This window comes from Myotis myotis, unplaced genomic scaffold, assembly GCF_014108235.1.
Source record: "Myotis myotis isolate mMyoMyo1 unplaced genomic scaffold, mMyoMyo1.p scaffold_m19_p_13, whole genome shotgun sequence".
NCBI classification, from domain to species: domain Eukaryota; kingdom Metazoa; phylum Chordata; class Mammalia; order Chiroptera; family Vespertilionidae; genus Myotis; species Myotis myotis.
Window position 1 is genome coordinate 56,453,388 of NW_023416317.1, and position 20,049 is coordinate 56,473,436.

The following is a 20,049-nucleotide window of genomic DNA, read 5'->3' on the forward strand; positions in this document are numbered from 1 at the left end:
CCGCCTGCCCCCTGCCCCTGCCCCTGTGGACATTCCGCCTGTCTTTCTCAGGGCCTGCTGTGAGGCCCGTTCACTGCTCTGCCCAGCCCTTAGCCATCAGCCCAGCGCCTGGTGAGGGAGGAGGGCGTTCAAGCACACAGGCTTCTGGGTCTGGGGAGTTGGCCTGCTCACCTTCTGGAGGTCACACTTGGCAGGATCCCACTGCAACCTGGACTTACAGTTCTTTGGGCATCTGCCCATTTTCCCAATAAGATACCAGACAAGGTCCAGTCATCTGCTGTCCCGCCTACTGACTGCCCCAGGCACGGTTCTGACTGGCCAGATGGCACCCCATCTCCTAGCATCACTGTCCCAGTGTGGGAGAACTCACTGTGCTGGGCCCCAGCTGACCCCAGAGCTGTAAACAATGGGGGTCAGGTCACTGCTTCCCCACACCCTTCCGCTGTGCTGTGCTGTGCTCACTTCCTTCCTGCTGCTGCCTGAGGAAGTATCCCTACCCTGGGACAGCCTGGCCTGGTCTTTGTTTCCCCAGGGCCTCCACCCTTGAAGCTTTCAAAGCCAGTGCCCTGTGGAGCCAGCATGGTGGTATAGGGACGCCACCCTCCCATGCCACGTCTTGGGCTCCTTGGTCCTCAGGGGCAGACTCCAGGCTATGTGCCCACTTCCCCCAGACGTCCAATTTCACAGCCTCTGTTAGGAAAGAGGCCTGGGCGTCAGGGAAGTGGGCCAGCAGGGTAAAGGCTGGGGGAAGGGGTTCGTTCGAAGTGATCTAAGGGGGTGTACATTTGTCCACACCTCGCTGGGGCCCTCCTGGGGCCAGCCACACATGGGCACCTACTTCCCACAGGTTGCAAGGAGTGCGGATGTCACCCAGGAGTGTCCTCCAGCAGAACACGCTGCAGGCCGCTCCCAGCCCGTGCCCCCCCGCCGCAGTCACACATCAGCATATTGTCTGTTCGTCAAACAGGACGCTTCCGCTCTCAGTGGGAAAGATTGACTCAGCCCCTGGAATTTCTCCCAAGCCCTTCCCAGACACCCCCTTCCCTTCACCACCTGCTTAGAGGAACCAGCCAAGCATCCCCCAAATGGTCTGACTCCCCAAACCCCCAACACCAGGGCCCTTGCACTCTACTGGATCTTAGGATGGTCTCAACCTCAGGGGAAAGTTGGGGAGAAGAGCGTTCAGTGTTAAGGAAGCTTCCGGCCTGGGGGAGGCTGGCACCTGATGGGATCCCACAGCCTTCCTGTCGCTTGGCCCAGGCGGCCTGGGCAGGACCCAGGGGGGAAGGGTGGGGAGGACAGTCGGCCAGCAGGGCAGACCCGAGGGAAACAAGGTCAAAGCGGCCCCTCCCCCGCCATTCCTGGCCCTTTCCTCTAAGGGGCAGCAGGAAGTGAGGAGAGAGGGCTGGGGTGGGAGGCGGGAGGAGTAGGAGGGGATGGGGTTTATCAAGTCGCCGGCGGGCTGCCCATGGGGCAGCAGCTGGCGCGAGTCGCTGGACTGGAGAGGCTCTAACCTACGGAGCCGAGGACTCCCATACAGGTGAGCCCCGCGCAGGCGGCTGGTCTGCACCCCGCATCGGTGCGCTCTCAGCTGTGTTCCCTCCCTCGCCCCGGCTTGCGAGCGGCCGGAGTGGGCTGGTGCGACCCCGGCCCTTCCGGGAGCTGAGCACGGCACGGGGAGCGGATCTAGCAAGAGGCCAGGGGGTCTTGCTCCAGTCCAGCTGCAAGCCCGCTGCCCAGCGGAAGGGGTTTGCGGGGAGATGGGCTCAGGATACCGGGTGGAGGCCTGGGGCGCCCCTCTGGCCGGGCCAGTGTTCTCTGCGATCCCACCAGGACCTCCTGCAAAGGGTGGCCTCCGCCTCCTCAGGGTTGAAAGGAAGCCTTGGGGGCTCCCACAGCCCCCCACCCTCATCCTCCGAGACTGGGCAGAAGGGGACGGGGGTCAAGGGGCTGGCCCGTCCCTGATGCATGTCGCTGGAAGGGGGGTGCCCTATCCCGAGGGCCCGCTGGCCTTACAGGCCCTCAACCCGCCGGCCAAGCTGAGACCCACTGCTCATGTTGCCAAGACAACCCCGGCCTCAGCCCAGCCCAGAAAGGACTAAGAGGCGGTCGCTCGGCCCCCTTCCCCAGGCAAGCAGGGGGCGGGGCTCCCCTTCAGACCCTGGACGGGGGAGGGGAGCCCCGATCCACAGGGGTCTACTGTCCTGGGAGTCTGGAGATCGGCTCTGGTCACCGTCCCCCTTTCCACACAAAGGGGCCCCCCGGCCGGCCGGGGCGACACTCGGGTGCAGAGCCAGATCCGCCGCTGCCCCCAAAGCCAGGCCGCAGGGCCCCACAGCACCTCCTCGCGGCTGAATGGGGGAATACCACCTCCTTTATTGCCTCCCCGATCCCCGTCCTTTATGCTACTGTCCCTTTAAGGGGCTGGCCGCGCCGCGGACCGGGGAGGACTGTACCACCCGCACAGGCTGCGGGGGGGTGTCTCGGCCTGACTGGCGTTGGGCGCTGAGATTCCAGGAGAAACCCCCGTTCGGAGGGGCCTCACGGCCTCATATGGGTCGCCCCTTTCTTTGGAGGAGGATCCGGGGACTCTAGAGTCCAAAACCCCGCACTGGCGGCGCGAGCATGGGGCGCGCCTTCCCGCCCCGGCCGCCTGGCCTGCCCCGGGCCCGCCTCCGCGCAGGATTCTTAAAGGGCCCTCGAGCCGGGGGCGGAGCCAGCAGAGGCGCCGAGCCGGGCCGCGTCTGGGCGAGCGGCCGGAGTGGGCTGGGCCGGGCCCAGGATGGCGGTGGCTGTGGCGCGGGTCCTGGCGGCACCCGGCGCGAGGTGAGGGCGGGCGATGCCAGCCTGGCGGCTCTCTCCCCGCGGGCTGGGCTCCGAACCCCCAGGGAGGCGGCCCAGGGACCCCAGCCCCACCGGGCCGGGCTCGGGCCCCACGTGCGGGGCGGGGGCGGGGTCCCGCACAAAGGCCCGGCGGAGGGGGCTCTACCCGACCCGCCTGGCGGGGGGCGCGCGTTCCCGGGGGCTGCGGAGGGAAGGGCCGGCCGCGGGCGCCGCCGTGGGAGGTCCGCTGCCCCTTTGTCCCCGCGGGGCCTCGCGGGGCCGGGGAGAGGGACCGCCTCGAGACAAAGTCCTGACAGCCCCGCTGGCCCGGGCGGTGCGCTCCAGCCCGCGGGCCGCTGCCGGGGCCCCGGGGCCTCCCCCGATGCTAGCGCTTCTCTGGACCGAGAGCTCTTCACCGGGTGCCGTGGGCCTCGGGTCTGGGCGCTGCGAAGCGATGGGGGAGGGGGGCGGGCATCTGAGTGCCTCGGCAGCGAGTCCATAGCTCGACTCGCCCAGTCCTCAGGGGTCACAGACCTAACAGGTCCTTTCCCACCCGAGGCCGCTGCTTCGCGCCCGGGGTCGTGCCTGCCCCGCGGTGGCCTGTGGTCTCAGACCTGTGACAGCCGGGCCCAGGGTCTGACAGCGTGGGCTTCGGCAGGTGGATGGGCCAGCGGCCGCACCTCCAGGCTCTCTGGGCTGACTTGCTCTCTCTCACCCTTTCCTCAGCTCCTGAGCCGGTGCCAGGCAGGTGACACCGCTTCCTGCAGCCCCCAGCATGTGGGCAGGCCTGAGCCCCGCCATCATCCTGGCCCTGGCCCTGGCGTTGGCGGTAGCACGGGCCAAGGAGCTCAAGCCCACAGCGACGCCCATCTTCACCGGCCGGCCCTTCGTGGTGGCATGGGACGTGCCCACGCAGGACTGTGGCCCACGCCTCAAGGTGCCGCTGGACCTGGAGGAGAAGGCCTTCGACGTGCAGGCCTCCCCTAACGAGGGCTTCGTGGACCAGAACATCACCATCTTCTACCGGGAGCGGCTAGGCCTGTACCCTTACTTCGATTCGGAGGGGAAGCCGGTGCACGGTGGGGTGCCCCAGAATGACAGCGTCCTGCGGGCGCACCTGGACATGCTGCAGGAGCGCGTGGAGCACTACATCCGCAGGCAGGAGCCCGCAGGCCTGGCGGTCATCGACTGGGAGGACTGGCGGCCCGTGTGGGTGCGCAACTGGCAGGACAAGGACGTGTACCGCCAGCTGTCGCGCCAGTTGGTGGCCAGCCGCCACCCCGACTGGCCGCCAGACCGCGTCAGCAAGCAGGCGCAGTACGAGTTCGAGTTCGGCGCTCGCGAGTTCATGCTGAGGACGCTGCGCTCCGCCAAGAGATTTCGGCCCCAGCACCTCTGGGGCTTCTACCTCTTCCCCGACTGTTACAACCACGACTACATGCAGAACTGGGAGACCTACACCGGCCGCTGCCCCGACGTGGAGGTCTCCCGAAACGACCAGCTGGCCTGGCTGTGGGCCGAGAGCACGGCCCTCTTCCCCTCTGTCTACCTGGACGAGGCGCTCGCTTCCACGGCCCATGGCCGCAACTTCGTCAGCTTTCGCGTCCAGGAGGCCCTCCGTGTCGCTCGCACCCACCACGCCAGCCACGCGCTCCCAGTCTACGTCTTCACGCGGCCCACCTACAGCCGCCGTCTCACGGGCCTTAGCCAGGTACGCACCTCCCGGGGCCTTGCCTTCCTCCTCGGGAGCCGCTGCAGTCTGAGTTCCCGAGGGCCTCCTGCCCCTCCTGCACTGGCTACCTCCCCTCCCCTCAGTCTCTCTAGATAGAACCTGGTGAAAGGGTAGCATCGTTATCTCCGGGTTGCAGATAAGAAAATCAAGGCCCAGATGTGCTGAGAATCGACCCCAAAGCCTGCCAGGAAGCCCAGGACAGAGCAGGGGCCTGGGTGTGGGCGTGGGCAGCTGATTGGGTCTCTCTTGGTAGATACATCCTAGGCTCCAGAAAGGAGGCCCAAAGAGGGGGTGGAAATGGCTTAAACACTTAAGAGAGAGTGAAATGGGGCCCGTGTCTGAGAGTGAGAGGGGAGGACTGGGCTGGGGGAAGGTCACCAAGTCAGAACAGGAGGGGCCTGCCCGCCCGTGTGCCCTCCTCCCTGCGGCCTCAGCCCCCAGTGACCACTGTCCCCACAGATGGATCTCATCTCCACCATTGGCGAGAGCGCCGCCCTGGGCGCAGCCGGGGTCATCCTCTGGGGCGACGCAGGCTTCACCACCAGCATGGTAAGTGACTCTCCAGCCTTCCCGCCTGCAGGCTCTGCAGGAGCAGGGTGAGTGTTCAGGCTTTTGGCTGCCAACCTCAAGGTGGGCAAACCTAGTCTGGCCCCCTTGTCTGTCTCCTACCCAAGACATCCCTGGTGCCAACAGAGAAGACGAGGCCTCTTCCCCTGCTCCCAGGAACGGGGACGTGCTGTCCTGAACCCTTCCCTGCTGCCCTGCAGGCTCCAGCCTCTGCCCCTACCCCTTCTCAGTAGGCGCAGGGACAGGGAGGGCTCGGGCACAACCGCGTGTATACATGTGTCACCGGTTCAAGAAGGTGCGGGCACGACATCGTGGGCACAGTGTCCGTCTGGGTCTGGGCGAAGGCAGCTGACCTGATTCCTGGCCTCTGCCCCCAGGAGACGTGCCAGTACCTCAAGGACTACCTGATGCGGGTGCTGATTCCCTATGTCGTCAACGTGTCCTGGGCCGCCCACTATTGCAGCTGGGCCCAGTGCCACGGCCACGGGCGCTGCGTGCGCCGAGACCCCAGCACCAACGCCTTTCTGCACCTCAGCGCCAGCAGCTTCCGCCTAGTGCCCAGCCACACGCCGGGTGAGCCCCCGCTGCGGCCAGAGGGGGAGCTCAGCTGGGCCGACCTCGACCACCTGCAGAAGCACTTTCAATGCCAATGCTACTTAGGCTGGGGCGGCGAGCAATGCCAGTGGGACCGTGGGCGGGCAGGCGGAGGTACCAGGGGGGCCTGGGCTGGGTCCCACCTCACTGGCCTGCTGGCCGCGGCAGCCCTAGCCCTCACCTGGACTTTGTAGGGATCTCCCACCTGGCTTCGGGCAAGCTGGCCTCTGCCACAAGGGCTCTGCCAGGCATGTAGGAGCCTGCACAGGGTGGACGAATGAGCCCAGGGGGGTCAGAGCCCCTGGGATGCCTGGAGGGATCCCCATCCGCTCTCACCCCCTGTTCTAAGGGGGAGGGGCAGTCCCTTGGGGGACCCCTTCTGTCCCTGCCAGAGGAAGAGGGGCATGGCCCACCCCTGCTCCTGGGTACTTTATTATCACTATTTCGAGGTCTCTTTTGTAAATTAAATATAAAACAACTGCTCTGTGCTTGGATTGCCTGCCCCTGGGCCAGGGCCTGTGCGTGAGTGCACTCTTCCGTGAGGTTGGCGCCCAGCTCTGTCCCTGTGACGCCTGTTAGGGACTTCTTGTCGGTAAATGTGTCACTGAGACCAGGGCCTGCAGCCCCCCTGCAGCTGTCCTGCTGGGACGGGGCCCTGGGAGCGGAGGGCTCGTGCCCCCGCCCCCCGCCCCCCTGCTCAGAGCCTTGCTTTCTCCGGATTGACTGGAATGCAGTGGAGCCCAACCTCCTGTGAGGGACGACTCGCTGCTTCTGGCCCTGCATCCCAGCTGGGCTGGTGCTGGCTGCCTCCTGCCCACCCAGGGAGAGAGGGAGTGGATGTTTGATGTTCCCCAGCTGGGCAAGTAACCAGACCACCTCTCCCTCCGTTCCCACAGCTCCCTGGCAGTGGACTCCAGCCACACCCCTCACCCCTCACCCCTCTGGGCCACAGTCCTCCACCGGGTATGGTCGGAGGAGGCAAGGGATTGGGGTCTGGATTCTGAAGTCCCGTCCCTGTCGCACTGCAGTCGCCTGATGGGGCAAGGGGGTACCCAGGGCCTGGGAGCAGAGACATTCTCCAGGTCAGCCCTGTTCTGCCCCCGGGAGAGCAGGAGCCGTTGGAGCAGTCAGACCTGCTCTGCCCTGCGCCACTCCCTGCCCCCGAAGGGAGTTCCCTGGGTGGGTCCCCTGGGCCTCAGCCACCCCACCCGCACCCGGTGCCCCTGTTCTAGTCACGATGACTCAGCGCCAGGAACGGAGCAGGGGCAAAGGTGGCGGAAGCTGAACACCGCGGGGATGTCAGTACGGGGCTGGATGTGGCCAGGCCTCTATCAGGCAGAGGCAGGAGGGGCACCCGGAGCCGCACAGCCTGGCTGCCGAGGGTGGTGCCCGTCTCCTTGCTCCGTAAACAGCACACGCACCTGCCAGCGCCAGGCCAGCCGCAAGGGAGGCGGCCGGGAATCACCATGGAGACCGCTCCCTGTCCCTGTGCGGATGGCCGCGTAGAGGGAGGTGCACCCTGGACATGAAGACCCAGGAGAGCGCTCCCCAGAGAAGCAGGGGGTCGTGGTTAGGGGAGCAGAGCCTGCGAAAGCAAGTGCCACTGAGTCAGTGTCCACTCAGGCTGTCAAGCCAACCTTGTCCCTCCGCCTGGTGATGGCAGAGAACAGAGAGAAGGAAGGGGCTGTGGTCGCCCTGGGAGGGCAGTGTCAGCCCCTGGTGGAGGAGGGTCCCGAGGGGAAAGGGTTCCCGGAGCTCCTGGCGGCGGTGGGGACAGACCTGCTAGAGAGAAGATTCGGGCGTTGGTCAATGAGACCGTGAGATGATGGAGCCAGCAGAGAGAGGGCACCTGTGACCGCCCCACACAGATGTAATCCAACTCACATCAACCTCCCAACCCTGGTGACGCAGGCACACCTATGACCCCCCCCCCCCCCACCATGCAGCTGGGACTTTCCTACCTATGTAGCTATGATGTCCGCATACACATAGCTCCCTACATGCGAAGCTCTGGTCCCCCACCCGTGTAACCTCCTTTACACACTCTGACCCCTCCATACAGACCTGTGAGCACCTCCCATCACCCCCAGGGGGACCCGGACGACACCTGGAGAAAGTGCAGCCAGGAGATGGCCAGGTGCGGGGGGTGGGGAGTGAGGTGACCCGGCCTGAGGTGTGCCCAGCGAAGAGAGCAGGCAGGTCTGGACCTGGAAGCTGACTCACCTGTGAGCAGCTTAAAAAGTACATTTCTTAAGAAGAATCAGTTCTGCATCCTGAGCCTCTGGATTGGCCTGAGATGGTTATCAGATGTGTGGCCTGGACAGTGGACTGCAAGGTCAGTTCACGTCTGGTGCTCTGGGGATGGGAGTCCAGGGGGTAAGCAGAGGGTCGTCTGGGGGTCTGAGGTAGATCTAGGCCTTGATGCAGGACAGGAAAGTTCAAAACCTTAAGGTCGCAGGCCAGGTAAGACAGAAAGCAGTCCTCCCTCACGGCTCAACCTACTTGATTGTGGTATTTAACAGCTTGACTATAGTGACTCCATTTTACTTCCTCACTCTATTCCTCAGACCCCAGACACATCACTTGGACCAGACCCACCCTGCAGAAGCTAGCTGTGGGTGGGGCCTGGGGTGGGGCAGGGCCGCAGGCACCCGCTTCTTCCTGCTGTTCCATGGGAGCTTCTCCCTTGCACCGAGTCAGCCAGAATGCTCGTCTGCTGGTTGACTGGATTGTGCCAAGCTCAGCACTAGTTCTCCGGGGGCAGCAGGAGGCAGCACGGAGCCTCAGGGCGAGGGGTCCAGGCTGCCCTGGGCCTGATGCTCATCGCCCTGGGACCCAGCTTTCCAAACAGGCTCAGCAGCCACCACGTCTGGCCAGATCCTGTGCTCGGCTTGCAGCTGACGTGCCCACAGCACCCTGGACCCTCCTCTCCTTCAGCCGTGCCAGCCTGGAGGACCCAGTCCAGGTGGCAGCCAGCTCTGCCACTGCTCTGGTGGCCACCATGCCACTGGCTCAGGCTCAGACCAGGCTGCAGACCCAGGCAGCACTTGAACCTGAGCCAGGGACCTGCTGGTTCCTCCACCGCCCTGGCAGGCAAGCCTGGGCCTGCGCACCCAGTAGGTGTCAATCACTAGTTTCTGAATCAGCCAACAAGTGGAATCATAAGGAATGAACAGGCGTGTGGTCACCCAACAGGCCTCACAGTCACAAGACAACAGCGTCCCACACTCACACACACACACACACACACACACTCTCTGCTGGTTTGTGCTGAGGCCCCAATGGCCACTAGCTGGGGCTTCACAGACACAGCCGCTGACCCAGCAAGTGGACAAAGGGTGACAGCACAGCCCTGACTTCATGACACAGTGCCTTTCAGACACAGGTCCCTAAAGCTAGGCAGGGGCCTAGACCACAGGCCTTTAGAGGCCCATAAATGTTTAATTTTTTAATAGAAGAAAGACATATAAATAATGAATATGGACTGGATTCAGCCTGGAGTGTGTTTGTCTTTATACCAACATACTTGTAAAATATATATTTTTTTTAATTTTTTTTTTTTTTTAAATATATTTTATTGATTTTTTACAGAGAGGAAGGGAGAGAGATAGAGAGTTAGAAACATCGATGAGAGAGAAACATCGATCAGCTGCCTCCTGCACACCTCCTACTGGGGATGTGCCCGCAACCCAGGTACATGCCCTTGACCGGAATCGAACCTGGGACCTTTCAGTCCGCAGGCCGATGCTCTATCCACTGAGCCAAACCGGTTTCGGCTATTTTTTAATTTTTTATTCAATCCCCGGCCAGGGCACATAAAAGAATCAACCAATGAATGCATAAATAAGTAGAACAACACGTCGCTGTCTCTCTCCTTTCCTCTCTCTCTAAAATCAATAAATGAAATATTTTAAAAAAATGTTTTTTTGCCCAGCCAGCATGGCTCAGTGGTTGAATATAGACCTGTGAACCAGGAGGTCATGGTTGGATTCCCAGTCAGGGACCATGACCAGGTAGTGGGCCCGATCCCCAGTAGGGGGCGTGCAGGAGGCAGCCGATCAATGATTGTCTCTCATCACTGATGTTTCTATCCTCCCCCTTCTCTAAAATCAATAAAAATATTTTTTTTTAAAAAAAGAACAAAAATGTTTTTTAGGAAGGGGCCCACCCACAAAGGCGAAAGTGCCCAGGGCCCCAAATGTCCTCGTGCAGCCATGTGGGGGGCAAGTACCTCCCTGGGTATCAGCCCCAAGATGCCCAGATGCCAGTACCAGACAGGCCTGCCCCCTGCACTGCCTCCACCCCCACCCCCACCCCAGCCCAAATAAAGCCACAAAGCCCTGCCCTAGTGCTGACTGGGGGGGTGGGGGGGGCACTTCCGGCCCAGGCCCCACCCCCTGCTGAGGGCACTTTGCTGGGGGTGGTGAGGTGGCTCTGCGGGAGGGCCTGGCCCAGCCCTCCAACCCAGGGCCCACCCCTCAGCCCGCCCCCAGACTGGGTGGGGTGACCCCCTACAAAAGCTCCGAGTTGCCAGCAGCAGCTGCTTCCTCCTAGACTCACAGAGTCCCACACCCCGGAGTCGGGAAGTCGGGAAGTTTGGAGGATGAGGATGAGGCCCGTCAGCCCTGAGGTCAGCAGGGACGAGCGGGCAGGCTGGGGGGTGTGCAGGAGGCTGTTCTCGGCCCCTGAGCATCACCCCCCCCACCCCACCCCCGTGGCTGGCGGGGATTCCTGAGGGAAGAGACAGGAAGGGCCCGGCCCCACCAGTCTGTCAGCATGGGGCCGGCCTGGCTCTCTGCTCTCTCCTCAACAGCTGTCCTGGCTCCTGTGGCCCTTGGGGAAGGGGGGGGGGGGGGACCTAGGCAAGGCCTGTCCCGAGAGAACTCAGATGTGCCTCCAGCCCCCTGACTTCCCTGCCCCTGCCAGTCAGTGTCGCCTGGTCAGAGCAGGGCTGGACTGAGCGGGGGACTTGCCCGCCTCCCCAGCTGGGTGGGAGAGTTCAAGGCCCGCTCTCAGCTCTGCCTCCCCTGGCCAGGTTTCCCGAGGCCTGCCCTGTGCCCTGGCAGCCCACCTGCGTCCCAGCTGCGCCTTCTTCCTGACCCTGCTGGGCATGGCCGCGGGCTCCAGGGGCCCCGTGGTGCCCAGCCAGCCCTTCACCACCGTCTGGAACGCCAACACGCAGTGGTGCCTGGAGAGGCACGGCGTGGACGTGGACGTCAGTGTCTTCGACGTGGTGGCCAACCCGGGGCAGACCTTCCTGGGTCCCGACATGACCATCTTCTACAGCTCGCAGCTGGGCACCTACCCCTACTACACGGCTGCCGGGGAGCCCGTGTTCGGCGGCCTGCCCCAGAATGCCAGCCTGGACGCCCACCTGGCCCGCGCGTACCACGACGTCCTGGCGGCCATGCCTGCCTCTGACTTCTCGGGGCTGGCGGTCATCGACTGGGAGGCCTGGCGCCCACGCTGGGCCTCCAACTGGGACACCAAGGACATTTATCGGCAGCGCTCGCGGGCGCTGGTTCAGGGGCGGCACCCGGACTGGCCGGCTCCTTGGGTGGAGGCAGCAGCCCAGGCCCAGTTCCAGAGCGCTGCCCAGGCCTGGATGGGGGGCACCCTCAGGCTGGGCCAGGCCCTGCGGCCCCGCGGCCTCTGGGGCTTCTACGGCTTCCCTGGCTGCTACAACTATGACTTCCTAAACCCCAACTACACAGGCGAGTGCCCGCCGGGCGTCCGTGCCCAGAACGACCAGCTGGGCTGGCTGTGGGCCCAGAGCCGTGCCCTCTACCCCAGCATCTACCTTCCCGCGGCGCTGGCGGGCACAGGGAAGGCACAGATGTACGTGCGGCACCGAGTGGGTGAGGCGTTCCGTGTGGCTGGGGGTGCTGGGGACCCCAGTCTGCCGGTGCTGCCCTACGTCCAGATCTTCTATGACATGACCGACCGCTTTCTGTCCCTGGTGAGTCTCCTGTGACCCTGCCCACCTTTCAGCCCCTCCTCAGGCGTTAGGTCCAGCAACTGATGCCACACAGCCTGGTGGCATTTTCCTCCCTTCATTCTCACATCCTTTGAACACCTGTTGTGTACCAAGGTCTGTGCCAGGACACAGTCTCCGCCTGCATGGCACACAGGCTAGAGCCGGACAGGCTGGCCTCTGGCCCCAGGGCCAGGGCTGCCCCAGGCGGGGAATGTGAACTGTTGGGTTCATCCAGGGGTGTTCCAGTGCTGCCTGGGGAGGGAGGGGGGGAGGACCACAGAGCCACCCTGTCCTTTTCCCCAGGACGAGCTGGAGCACAGCCTGGGGGAGAGCGCGGCCCAGGGAGCAGCGGGAGTGGTGCTCTGGGTGAGCTGGGAGAACACGAAAACCAAGGTGAGCTCAGGCGTGGGGCGGGGGGCCGAGGTCGGCTGGGGAGACCCGGGCCCATCCTTTCTACCCCTATAGTCCTGCTGGCTGGCCAGTGAGGGCCTCGATGCCCTAGGTGGGCCCAGCATGGCCCGGTGTCGCTGACGCGCCTCCTCCCGCCCAGGAATCATGCCAGGCCATCAAGGAGTACGTGGACACCACGCTGGGGCCCTTCGTCCTGAACGTGACCAGTGCGGCCCATCTGTGCAGTGAGGCCCTGTGCTCAGGCCATGGCCGCTGTGCCCGGCGCCCCAGCCACCCAGAGGCCCTCCTCCTCCTCAACACCACCAGCTTCGCCATTGAACTCCCGCCTGGCGGTGGGCCCCTGACCCTACGAGGTGCCCTTTCCCCTGAGGATCGGGAACAGATGGCGCTGGAGTTCAAATGTCACTGCTACCTGGGCTGGAGGGGAGCCTGGTGTGAGCAGCCGGGCATGTGGTAACTGGCCACACCCCAGGTGCACCACCCAGTCGTGTAACAGTGCGCTCTGGGCCTGGCCCAGGCTTTCCCAAGGGCTACACAAGTCACGGCCACACTCGGGGGTACAGCCAGGAGCATCTGCCTGCCATGCTCACATACTGCCCCGGAGTCTGCGGACCCCCTCGGGGTCTCAAACATCACCTCCAGAGACAGGGCAGCCCGTCCTACCACCCAGCCCTGTGCTGAGCATGTGGAGGGGCCTAACTCCTTCAGCCTAAGGCGCCGCTAAGAGGGCGCTGAGCAAGCCCGGAGGGAGCGCACTGCGCCAGGTGGCACCGCCATAACGGGAGCAGCTGGGATTCCCACCAGGCGTCTGCTGTAGGGTGGCGCCCCTGGCTGCGCCCGCGGGGATGGCCAGCAGCCCGAACCCCGTAAATAAAGCAGACAGACGTGCTTCTCACTCCGAAGAGCTGCTTATTGAGCGCCTGAAACGTGCCGCTCCGGACCCAGAGGGCACAGGAAGGCTCCTCTCCGACTGACGTCTGTCCCAGGGCGGCTACTTCCCAGGGTGGGACCCAACTTCCAGGAGGAAGCGCCACTGGCCCTTTCCACGCCTGATGGAGGCAGGAGGCCGGCGGGAACCGAGACAGAGCGGCGCGGGGGCGAGGCCAGGGCGAGGCGGAAACGGAGGCAGCCGGAGGAAGGGCCCGCGCCCGGCCCAGGTGGTAGCACGCGGGGCTCCGGCGGGGGCTCGGGGGAGCCGAGCTGGGGCGGGTCCTTAGCAGTGATGCATGGACCCAGAGCCTGGCCGGGGCGGGGCGGGGCCTGTGCGGGGAGGGGCCGTGTGGGCGTGGCCAACGGGAGGCGGAGCAGGCGTTGAGCTGTGACGCGCAGGGAGCAGGGCGGGGCCCAGCGCCAGTGGGCGGGGCGGGGGCGGAGCCTGCGTCGGGTCAGCGTTAGGACGCACGGGCCGGGGGGCGGAGCCTGGCCGCCCCGGGAGACTCAGGACCAGGTGGGGCGCCGCGGGCCGTGACGGCTACCGTGCCTCCGCCGCGCCGCTAGGGGGCAGCGCGGACGGATGAAGGAGCCCGAGCCAGAGACAACGAGATCTGGAGCTGCGCGGAGCCGGACGCCGAGCATCCTGGAGCCCAGCTTCAACATGTCAGTACCGCCCCTTCCCCACGCGCGGCGTGCCCGTCACCCTTGTCCCCCGCGCTTCTGTCCGCTCCGTGCGTAAGGTCACGTGGCTATGTCGCTCCTCTCGCTCTCCCAGCGTCTGGGGTTCCCTCCCGGAGCATGCGGAGCCACACCCAACCGCTGTCAAGTTTCCCCGAAGCCCCCACCCCCAAAACACCATGGTTCATGGCCCACTGGGAGAGAGGGGGAAACCGAGGCACAGGAGGGACAGGGCCGCCTATCTCTGAGAACCCAGGAACCCCGCCCACGGTGGGGTGGGTTGGTACGAAGGGGTTAAACCCGCGGGGAAGCCTGGGGTTCCTGGTCTAGATGCAGATCTTGGGGCTCCCTCCTTCCTGGTCAAGGGGTGCGGCTGCTGCGGACGTGGCTGGTTGCAGGTGAGGGGCTCGGAGGTGGCTGGTTGCAGGTGAGGGGCTCATCGCCTTCGGAGTGGACTGTGGCGTGAGGGGAGGGGCGAGCTGTTACTGACATTGGCCTCAAGCTCAGGGGGCTCCTGGGGGCCTGGGGAAGGGAGCCAGGACATCTCCTCTGGTGAGAAGGTGAGTAGGAGAGTGGGGAGCAGCGCGCCTCCCTCAACCCCCACCATGTGCCAGAAATCCCCCCAGCATGGACCCCTGCCTGCAGGGCTTGGGGCAGAATGGGCCAACAGTGGGGTTTGGGTGCAGGAGGTCGGGCCCCAACCTGGTGGCCGTTGGACCCCATGGATGTAGGAAGGAAGCTGTGGTCCTTATCTAGAGCGGCTACGGAAGACACCCTGGCCGGTGGGGAGCCAGGCTCGCAAGAGCCCAGTGTGTGTGGCCATGAGCAGTGCCCTGCTGGGGCCCCGTCTGAGGGGACAGTTGGCTCCATGACCCTCTGAAGTGTCCTGAGAGAGAAGGAGGTGTGATTGTGGACGCACAGGTTGGACTGAAGCCGTTCTGGCTTTAACCATGGAGAAGGGGCCATGAGCCAAGGAAAACAGGTGCCTCTAGAAGCCAGAAAAGGGCAAGGAAATGGGTTTTTTCCTGGAGCCCCCAAAGGGCCCAGTCCTGCAGAACCTTCAGCCCAGGGAGAACCATTTCAGGTGTCTGCCCTCCCAAACTATTACAGAAATACCTTTGTAGTGCACGCACGTGTGCGCGCACGCCCTGAGCAGGGCTGGGCGGGGCGGTGTTGGGGAGGGGCTGTGGCTGTGTGTCCCAGGCCAGGAAGCCCATCCAGGGAGGGGAACGAGCCTGACGGGTGAGTGAGTGGCACAGCAGCCCCCCCCCCTCCCCGCTCCCCGTCAGTTACGTGGCTGCATGGCCCACGGGGTGTAAAAGTGTGGCCTGGAATTCGGGGATGGGAGCAGCTCCCGGGGACAGCCTTGTTGCCTCCAGAAGGAGCCCTGGGTGGCTGTAAGCAAGGGGGTCATTGCGTCTGCTTTGCATGTTCTGCCTGATGGCCAGCCAGTCGCGATGCTGTAGGGCTAGATCAACTGTCCTGGGGAGGACAGCGCTGCAGCCAGAGCAGCCAGGACTCAGGCCTCGGCCTCCATCCAGCACGGGGCAAGACACCGGAACCCATCCCATTGAGTCCCGCCCCCCCGTCCCCCCACCCCCCGGTATAGGTCCCTCCAGTTCACCTGCACTATCAGGTGAGCTTGGGAACAAGGTGCAGCCCTCCACTCCTTTGCTCTAGGGCAGTGGTCGGCAAACTGCGGCTCGCGAGCCACATGCGGATCTTCGGCCCCTTGAGTGTGGCTCTTCCACAAAATACCACGAGCAGGCACACACAGTGCGATTGAAACTTCGTGGCCCATGCGCAGAAGTTGGGATTTTGTGGAAGAGCCACACTCAAGGGGCCGAAGAGCCGCATGTGGCTCGCGAGTCGCAGTTTGCCAACCACTGCTCTAGGGCACATGGCTCCCCGGGCACTCTGTCCACTCGTCCCTGCCCCAGCCCATCCTCCCTCCTGGCACAGCCCCGCCTGGCTGGTGTCCACAGCAGGAGCACCTTGTGGTCTGAGGAGATGCCACTTCCTGGAGACCTTGGCCTGAACCCCCAGTCTGGCACTGAGCCACCTGCAACCTGAGATATGAGCCCGGCTCCCAGCCTGACCCTGACTCAGCTGAGCCAGAGCTGACTGATCCTGGCAACCCCTCCCCTAGACCCTCCCCACGGGGTGGAGCTGATCTGAGTACCAGCCGGCGGCGAGCTGACTCTGGATCCTGCCTGCCAGCTGGCGCTGACCCTGCGATCCAGGCTGGCCAAGCTGCCCCAGGTTCCTGCACACCAACCAGAGCGGACCTGGAGCCCCAGGCCGGCTGCGCTGACCCCGGGTGCTGCATGCCGTCCAGAGATGACCCCCCTTCCTGGCTTGACTGAGCTGACCGTGGACCCCCCACACCAGCCAGAGGAGACCCGAGCCCCCGGCCTGGCTGCGCTGACCCTGGAGCCCGTGCACTGCCGACCTGAGCTCCTGGACGCCTGCGCCGACCTCATCAACGAGCAGTGGCCACGCAGCCGCGCCTCCCGCCTGCATTCCCTGGGCCAGTCCTCCGACAACTTCCCCCTCTGCCTGATGCTGCTGAGCCCCCACCCCACGCCCGGGCACCCCCCCATTGTGGTGGGACATGCCCGCCTGTCGCGGGTGCTAGACCGGCCCCAGAGCCTCCTGGTGGAGACAGTGGTGGTGGCCCGGGCCCTGAGGGGCCGTGGCTTTGGCCGCCGCCTCATGGAGGGCCTTGAGGCCTTTGCTCGGGCCCGGGGCTTCCGCCGGCTGCACCTCACCACCCATGACCAGCTGCACTTCTATGCCCACCTGGGCTACCAGTTGGGGGAGCCGGTGCAGGGCCTGGTCTTCACCAGCCGACGGCTGCCCGCCGCTCTGCTCAGTGCCTTCTCCAGGGCCCCATGCCCCCGGCCGCCCTGCACGGCCCCTAGCCTGGCTGTCCACGCTGCCCCCAAAGCCTCCAAAGGGCCATCTTTGCCGCCACCCCCTCCCCTGCCTGAGCCCTTGGCCACCTCACCGCCCCCTCCACCCGGGCTCTCCCCACAAAGCCTGCTGGAGACAGGGTACCATGACCTGAGAGGAGACCCCATATTTTGGATGGAGAAGGACATCTGAGGGGTACCTGGGACAGGGCACCATCTTTCTGGTTCAGTGGACTCCCCAGGACAGCCCCAGCCTCAGCCCCTGGCCCCGGGGGCAGCTGAGTGCCGGTGGGGCCAGGACATGGCTCCCTGGCTGGGGCTCCAGGCTGTCAGTGTGGCTGAATAAAGGCTTCTGTTGGGTGTGGCTATGACAGTTGATTTGTTGACCCCCACCCTCGCCTCCCAGGCTCATCTTAGGTCCCGGACCCTGCCGGAGCCCACATCCACCTCCGCCGTGGATGGAGGGACTCCTGCCCTTTGCCCCTCCCACTCTGCCAGGCTCAGGAGGAAGGTGTCTGCTCTCTTCCACATCCACTCACTCGCCACCACTCCCTGAGCACCTACTGTGTGTCAGGCCCTGGGCTGGGCACAGGCAACGGGGAACTAGACCGACAGATAGGATCTTGACCCAAGGGGACAGAGAGATAGGGAGACAGCCTACAGTGGCAGGATGCATGCTGGGACCGGGGGAGCCCGTGCCCTCACCCTCACGCCACCTGGAGACCCAGGAGGCCTGGGGGGGGGGGGGGGAGGGGGGAGAGACCTGAGTGCTGAGTAGGTGAGGTGGGGCTGAAAGCTCTGGGGCAAAAAAGAAGGTGGCCGGCGGAGGGAAGGAAAGGACTTGTGAGAGCTCTGGGTGGGGGTGGGGGGTCAGGGATGGAGAGCAGTAGGGGAACAGCCCAGGCCAGCGCAGGGTGTGGCTGCTCTGAGAGGCCTCCAGGACCCCTTGGGGGCCATGCTTTCCCCTCTGTGGGGAGGGGCTAGGGACGCTCTCCCTGCTTCCCCTGCTATGTGGAAGGCATGGCCTTGGACTCTAAGCTCACACCCTCTCTCCTGCAGGTCCGTTCCTGGGGCAAGACCATGCAGCTGGGCGCAGCCCTGGTGCTCGGGGCGGCCCTGTGCCTGGGGTGTGGCCAGCCCCTGGCTGGGGCCCCTGAACACCCCTTCTCCGTGCTGTGGAACGTGCCCTCGGCACGCTGTAGGGCCCGCTTTGGTGTGCACCTGCCACTAGAGGCCCTGGGCATCACTGCCAACCGTGGGCAGAGTTTCCACGGGCAGAACATCACCATCTTCTACAAGAACCAGCTCGGCCTCTATCCCTACGTGGGGCCCAGGGGCGCAGCTCACAATGGGGGCATCCCGCAGGCTGTGCCCCTTGACCGCCACCTGGCACGCGCCGCTTACCAGATCCGCCGCAGCCTGAGGCCCGGCTTTGCCGGCCTGGCAGTACTGGACTGGGAAGAATGGTGTCCACTCTGGGCTGGGAACTGGGGCCGCCGCCGAGCCTACCAGGCGGCCTCGTGGGCGTGGGCACAGCAGGTATTCCCGCACCTGGGCCCCCAGGAGCAGCTCCGCAAGGCCCGGGTAGCCTTTGAACAAGCAGCGCGAGCCCTGATGGAGGGCACCCTGCGGCTGGGCCGGGCCCTGCAGCCCCGGGGGCTCTGGGGCTTCTACCACTTCCCGGCCTGTGGCAATGGCTGGCACGGTATGGCTTCCAATTACACAGGCCACTGCCACCCAGCCGCCCGTGCCCGAAACACCCAACTGCATTGGCTCTGGGCCGCCTCCAGCGCCCTCTTCCCCAGCATCTACCTCCCGCCCAGGCTGCCACCCGCTCACCACCAGGCATTTGTGCGACACCGCCTGGAGGAGGCCTTCCGTGTGGCCCGCTCTGGGTACCCCCACCCCCTGCCGGTCCTGGCTTATGCCCGCCTCACGCACCAGGGCTCTGGAAGGTTCCTGTCCCAGGTGAGTGAAAGCTGGTGTGCAGTGGGGAGGCCTGTCCCTGTCCTAGGAAGGTCTGGGCAGAAGACCTTGCCCAGGGGGGTGGGAAGGGAAGGGTCTGGTTCTGAGGGGGGCGGTCCTGTCCTGGGCATCTGACAGGCATGGCTCTGCCCTGGAAGTCAAGGTCATGGGGAAGGCACAGCCAGCCTTTGGTGCCCTGATCTGAGGGGAGACATTCTCTGAGTGGAGGGCCGAGAAGCCACTCAGGGGCTCAGTGCCAAGGGGCCGTACTCTAGAGGTGGAATCAAATTGTGGCAGTGAGTCAGGAAAGTTTCTGGAAGGTGGAGGTAGGCCCAGGTGGACTTGGCCAGCTTAGCCCAGGCTCAGCAGCTCTCTGCCTCCAGGATGACCTCGTGCGGACCATTGGTGTGAGCGCAGCGCTGGGGGCAGCCGGTGTGGTGCTCTGGGGGGACCTGAGCTTCTCCAGCTCCGAGGTGATCATTGCCCCCTCCAGCTGCCACGCAGCCCATGCTGGGGGTCACAGACGGGGGGAGAGACCATGCCAGGGCCATGAAGCACACTGATGCGTCCCTCCCCTTTCCTCAGGAGAAGTGCTGGCACCTTCATGACTACCTGGTGGACACCCTGGGCCCCTACATGATTAACGTGACCAGGGCGGCCACAGCCTGCAGTCACCAGCGGTGCCATGGCCATGGGCGCTGTGCCCGGCGAGACCCAGGACAGCTGGAAGCCTTCCTGCACCTGCAGCCAGATGGCAGCCCTGGAGCCTGGGAGCCCTTTAGTTGCCACTGTTACTGGGGATGGGCGGGCCCCACCTGCCAGGAGCCCAGGCCGACTCCAGGTCCTCAAGAAACAGCATAAAGCCAGCAGTCACCTGCTGCGACCCTCCTGTCCCTGCTGCCATTTCGCAGCCCTTGAGGATTCTGTCTCACTCTTGTTCTATTTAGCTTAACAGTCCTCTCATCCACACGCCCTACCCCCCATGGGATCCCTGGGGAGTGGAAGGGGCCAGAAAAAAATTTCCACTGTTTTAAAACCAGAGGCCCTCTGAGATCACCTGACCCCTGCTACAAAGGCAGCTGTCCTAGGGAGAGAGACAAGGTTCCAGATGGTTAGGGTGCCAGCCCAGGGCTCTGTTCCTACACATCACTGGGTCCATGGAGATGCCGAAGGAAGGGGACCTGTTCAAGGGCAGGTGGGTCTCAAGATCTTGACTAAGGTCTGTACGTGCTAAACTGCTGTCTGTACTTTGCTTTCATCATAAAGTCACTCTTTCCTTTGCTGCCTGAGGTTTGGCTGTTCTCTATGTTGTCTCACGCCCCATACTCATCGAGGCGCGAGTGTCCGGCTGCAAGTGTCCTGCGTGGTGGGCGGCTTAGTTTCAAAGTTAAGGATTGTGCGCGTTTGCAGGTGGTGTGGGTGGGGAGGACACAGAGCATTGTGGGTGCATAGTT

The 20,049-nt window shown here is 64.4% G+C and overlaps 3 protein-coding genes across 11 annotated transcripts; all 3 read left to right on the forward strand.

The window, feature by feature from the left end:
• Window positions 1–1,415: 1,415 nt before the first annotated feature.
• HYAL2 (hyaluronidase 2) lies at window positions 1,416–6,198 on the forward strand. Of its 3 annotated transcripts, none has more exons than XM_036333461.1 (4): window positions 1,416–1,540; window positions 3,550–4,534; window positions 5,015–5,104; window positions 5,500–6,198. In XM_036333461.1, exons 2-4 carry the CDS (start codon window positions 3,599–3,601, stop codon window positions 5,908–5,910), a joined length of 1,437 nt encoding a protein of 478 aa, XP_036189354.1. In that variant the 5' UTR covers window positions 1,416–1,540; window positions 3,550–3,598; the 3' UTR covers window positions 5,911–6,198. The 3 variants fall into 3 exon arrangements, with proteins under 3 accessions (XP_036189354.1, XP_036189353.1, XP_036189355.1); XM_036333460.1 differs by lacking the exon at window positions 1,416–1,540 and adding an exon at window positions 2,682–2,826; XM_036333462.1 differs by lacking the exons at window positions 1,416–1,540; window positions 5,500–6,198 and adding exons at window positions 2,682–2,826; window positions 5,230–5,493.
• Window positions 6,199–10,120: 3,922 nt separating this feature from the next.
• On the forward strand, window positions 10,121–12,999 carry HYAL1 (hyaluronidase 1). The gene is made up of 4 exons (XM_036333493.1): window positions 10,121–10,346; window positions 10,752–11,675; window positions 11,997–12,086; window positions 12,244–12,999. The coding sequence occupies exons 1-4, from the start codon at window positions 10,320–10,322 to the stop codon at window positions 12,559–12,561; spliced, it is 1,359 nt and encodes a 452-aa protein (XP_036189386.1). The 5' UTR covers window positions 10,121–10,319; the 3' UTR covers window positions 12,562–12,999.
• A 131-nt stretch (window positions 13,000–13,130) lies between these two features.
• HYAL3 (hyaluronidase 3) lies at window positions 13,131–19,884 on the forward strand. Of its 7 annotated transcripts, XM_036333485.1 has the most exons (6): window positions 13,131–13,261; window positions 13,602–13,700; window positions 14,081–14,113; window positions 17,690–18,598; window positions 18,979–19,068; window positions 19,181–19,884. In XM_036333485.1, exons 1-6 carry the CDS (start codon window positions 13,157–13,159, stop codon window positions 19,454–19,456), a joined length of 1,512 nt encoding a protein of 503 aa, XP_036189378.1. In that variant the 5' UTR covers window positions 13,131–13,156; the 3' UTR covers window positions 19,457–19,884. The 7 variants fall into 7 exon arrangements, with proteins under 7 accessions (XP_036189378.1, XP_036189379.1, XP_036189381.1 ...); XM_036333486.1 differs by lacking the exon at window positions 18,979–19,068; XM_036333491.1 differs by lacking the exon at window positions 14,081–14,113 and having other exon boundaries at window positions 13,132–13,261; window positions 18,454–18,598.
• Window positions 19,885–20,049: the final 165 nt, after the last annotated feature.

Coding starts and splice junctions, on each gene's coding strand:
- HYAL1 (XM_036333493.1), top strand. CDS start 10,320: ATGAGGATGAGGCCCGTCAGCCCTGAG. Junction 10,347..10,751: donor TGAGGCCCGTCAGCCCTGAG/GTCAGCAGGGAC, acceptor TCCCCTGGCCAG/GTTTCCCGAGGCCTGCCCTG. Junction 12,087..12,243: donor GGGAGAACACGAAAACCAAG/GTGAGCTCAGGC, acceptor CCTCCCGCCCAG/GAATCATGCCAGGCCATCAA.
- HYAL3 (XM_036333485.1), top strand. CDS start 13,157: ATGGAGGCAGGAGGCCGGCGGGAACCGAGACAGAGCGGCGCGGGGGCG. Junction 13,262..13,601: donor AGGGCCCGCGCCCGGCCCAG/GTGGTAGCACGC, acceptor CCGCGCCGCTAG/GGGGCAGCGCGGACGGATGA. Junction 14,114..17,689: donor GCGGACGTGGCTGGTTGCAG/GTGAGGGGCTCG, acceptor TCTCTCCTGCAG/GTCCGTTCCTGGGGCAAGAC.
- HYAL2 (XM_036333461.1), top strand. CDS start 3,599: ATGTGGGCAGGCCTGAGCCCCGCCATCATCCTGGCCCTGGCCCTGGCG. Junction 4,535..5,014: donor GTCTCACGGGCCTTAGCCAG/GTACGCACCTCC, acceptor CTGTCCCCACAG/ATGGATCTCATCTCCACCAT. Junction 5,105..5,499: donor CAGGCTTCACCACCAGCATG/GTAAGTGACTCT, acceptor CTCTGCCCCCAG/GAGACGTGCCAGTACCTCAA.